General features: G+C 33.7%; 1 protein-coding gene across 1 annotated transcript; it reads right to left on the reverse strand.

Annotated features, from left to right (window-relative positions):
- Positions 1 to 578: 578 nt before the first annotated feature.
- On the reverse strand, positions 579 to 2,783 carry LOC144359149 (arylsulfatase B-like). The gene is made up of 4 exons (XM_078012348.2): positions 2,538 to 2,783; positions 1,871 to 2,054; positions 1,042 to 1,211; positions 579 to 704 (listed from the first exon to the last, which is right to left on the reverse strand). The coding sequence occupies exons 1-4, from the start codon at positions 2,781 to 2,783 to the stop codon at positions 579 to 581; spliced, it is 726 nt and encodes a 241-aa protein (XP_077868474.2).
- Between the last annotated feature and the right edge of the window lie 240 nt (positions 2,784 to 3,023).

Raw genomic sequence — 3,023 nt, forward strand, 5'->3', positions numbered from 1 at the left:
GTTGTTGCCAGCCGATCTTTCCAAAGCACCGCCATTGTCTGTAATTATATATTCCTACACTAAGTTAGCGACAAAATGTTGGAATAAGCTAAAACAGGAATTCCGTATTATGAACATAGCTAGATAATAGTACATGACACTGACGGAAACTGAATGTCTTACAATGAATTTGAAAAGAAACAATGATTTCCGAGCGGAACTGACAATGTAAATGGTATTCAGATGATCATGCCAATTGACCACTTATATATGTGATAATGTGAACAAGCTCGTTGCGTAACAAGAATACTGTGATAGGAGAGTTGTTAGTAGTTATTGTACCTTAAGTTTACCTACTTACGGGACTCGAATCTTACAAATATCATGTCGGTTGATGTTCAACAAGCACATATTTATTTTTCAACAGCCTCGAAGAGCACTCACAATAATGACGTGATAACAAAACAGCGTTCATGCCTTAAGCTACCATACAGGTATAATGTAAATGCATTACCAGAAGTGAAAACGATTATACTGTTTTTCAACATGTCTTTCTCCTGAAGTGCTTCAGTGATATTTGCAATAGCCTCGTCTACACATTAAGTCATCGCTGCATATGTTCTTCTATCCTCGTCATATATAGTTGACTCGTATTGTTTCAAATACGAGGACGGAACTTCGAGAGGTGCATGTACTGCAGAGAATGACAGGTACAGAAAAAGTGGCTGTCATATAAAGGAATATATTACAATGTATCAGTTCACTGCGAATCTGTACATTTTGTTCACCGAAAGGTATCCAAATATACATTTACCCACAAATACTTGCCGGATGGTTTGACATGATTGCAATCAATGTGATATCAAATGGGAAAGAACATCTTTCCTGACACGGTGGCGTTTTAAAATTTAATTTGACATGTTCGTTTCGAAACAAAAAAGCACACATAACATATGGATCACGCTATTTTTACTATCAATGTGGTCAATATACAATGCATAATTTTTCTATAATGCAATTATGGTGTTTTATGATAGCCAAACTTTATTAAACTAAACTTACTTTGTTTTGATCGTGGGCAGTTATTATGTCCTTCCCCTCATTTGCAAATATTGTTGTGGAATATTTACCAATATACTTCTTAGCTATGCAATCATCATTTTTTCTGAGGTTATGCATATGATTGAAATGATCGGCGTGAGGATAGTGGTCTATGCCGGCTCCAACGAAACCTATTTACGTAATTGAATAATTAAACAACAATACACAAATGAAAACAAGGAATTGTTTACATTATTTATATATACATCGATCATATCATTTTATTTGATTTACATATTTATACTACTCTTGGTCGTTTGACCCATTGTTTTGGCCGTTGGTTATTAATGGAAACAACACAAGAATGTGTGGGTACTCGGATATAAATTTCACACTATTAAAATTAAAATTCATTCGGGACAGTGTTTCATAAAAAAACCAATCGATTACATTGCTAGTGCATGATAAACATATTGTATCATACATTTTATTGTTGACATTTGTTGAATCACTTGACATTTGAATGATCCCTAAAATCAGAACTTCCAACGGAAATATTAATATTATCAAAGTAGTACTGTAACTTTAGCACATATTAAGTAGTAATAGCAGCATACTCATGATTACATACTCAACTTTACAGTTATGAAACTGCATTGATATTCATGGTACAAGCAGACAGAATATACAAAACTACTAACAATTATTCGTAATGTTCCTATGTAAGAAGAACTTATCCCCCCGTTACTACTCACCACTCTAAAGTGATTTTTAATTCAATTAATACAGTTAGCTCAGATAGTTAACTAACAGTGCGAAGATAAAGTTGACACATTTTTGAAATGCTCACCGAAAAATGTGTCAAATCCTCTGTTATGGGGCAAGCAATTATCTGAGTAGAACCCACAATGCCATTTACCAACTATATGGGTTGAATAGCCAACGTGCTTTAGTGGCTGTGCTATAGTAGTCTCGTCCAATGGCAACGACCGTGGATGATATCCGAAATCATCGTTCTGAATCCCAAGTTGAATCTTGAAATAAAATAACGAATGCAAATATGTGTTACAGTATAACTAATATTTGGTTTTCATCTTCATTCCTGTATTTTATTTTGTGTTTTATTTCATATGTATATATGGAATTTTAAACTCCAGTGAACTTTCTATTATTGTCCTATTGGTAGCGAAGAATGTCTAAATCCAATTATATATTATTATAGGGTTGGTTGCTCGTAACAATGAGACATAGTTCAGTGCATGTTGCTATTTGAAAATGCTATTCGGTGATTGGCTTCATTCATTGCGAGAGCAAATTGAAATTTACGGCATACAAATAGAACAATACGTATTTTTTAAACAAAACAACACCTTGAATACAACGTCGATTTTGGAATATTAATATAACCAAAATAAATATAAACAAATGTATTACTCAATCATCTATGTTCCTGACAGGGATTGCACATGGAACTGTATGTTTAGCACAGAATAAAACATATAATATTTACAACTCACAGCATGTCTCCCAGTCATCAACATATTCCTGGATGGAAGGCAATGGCTTGCCACGTAGTAATTCAAAAGTTTCACTCCACTACCGGCAAGTCGGTCTATGGTAGGCGTCTTGAATACGGGATTATTATAACCAACGTCATTCCATCCAAGATCATCTACAACAATAAAAATGATGTGTGGAGGTTTTTCTAGGCCCAATACATTACCTGATGCCAGAAGGAGCAGGACAGATATGACTGTATTCATCTTTCCGAATCTAATGCGTACACACATTATTTCCTCAATGTGTTCTCAATCTCAATATATAACTGGTATGAAACATCAATTACGTAGATACTGACAAATGATGGATTAACTGAATAAGTATAAGCGATGATTAATTGATATTCATCTATCTAAAATGTAATAGAAAATTGATATTTGTATTTGTTTAAGATCGACCATAAGAGTTGTTTGTTCAAAATATTTATTATATTATGTTGGCTG

This window comes from Saccoglossus kowalevskii, chromosome 10 (assembly GCF_978046115.1).
Source record: "Saccoglossus kowalevskii chromosome 10, keSacKowa6.1, whole genome shotgun sequence".
Lineage (NCBI taxonomy): Eukaryota > Metazoa > Hemichordata > Enteropneusta > Harrimaniidae > Saccoglossus > Saccoglossus kowalevskii.

Coding starts and splice junctions, on each gene's coding strand:
- LOC144359149 (XM_078012348.2), bottom strand. CDS start 2,783: ATGAATACAGTCATATCTGTCCTGCTCCTTCTGGCATCAGGTAATGTA. Junction 1,212..1,870: donor AGGATTTGACACATTTTTCG/GTGAGCATTTCA, acceptor TTACGTAAATAG/GTTTCGTTGGAGCCGGCATA. Junction 705..1,041: donor CTGCCCACGATCAAAACAAA/GTAAGTTTAGTT, acceptor TTTATATGACAG/CCACTTTTTCTGTACCTGTC.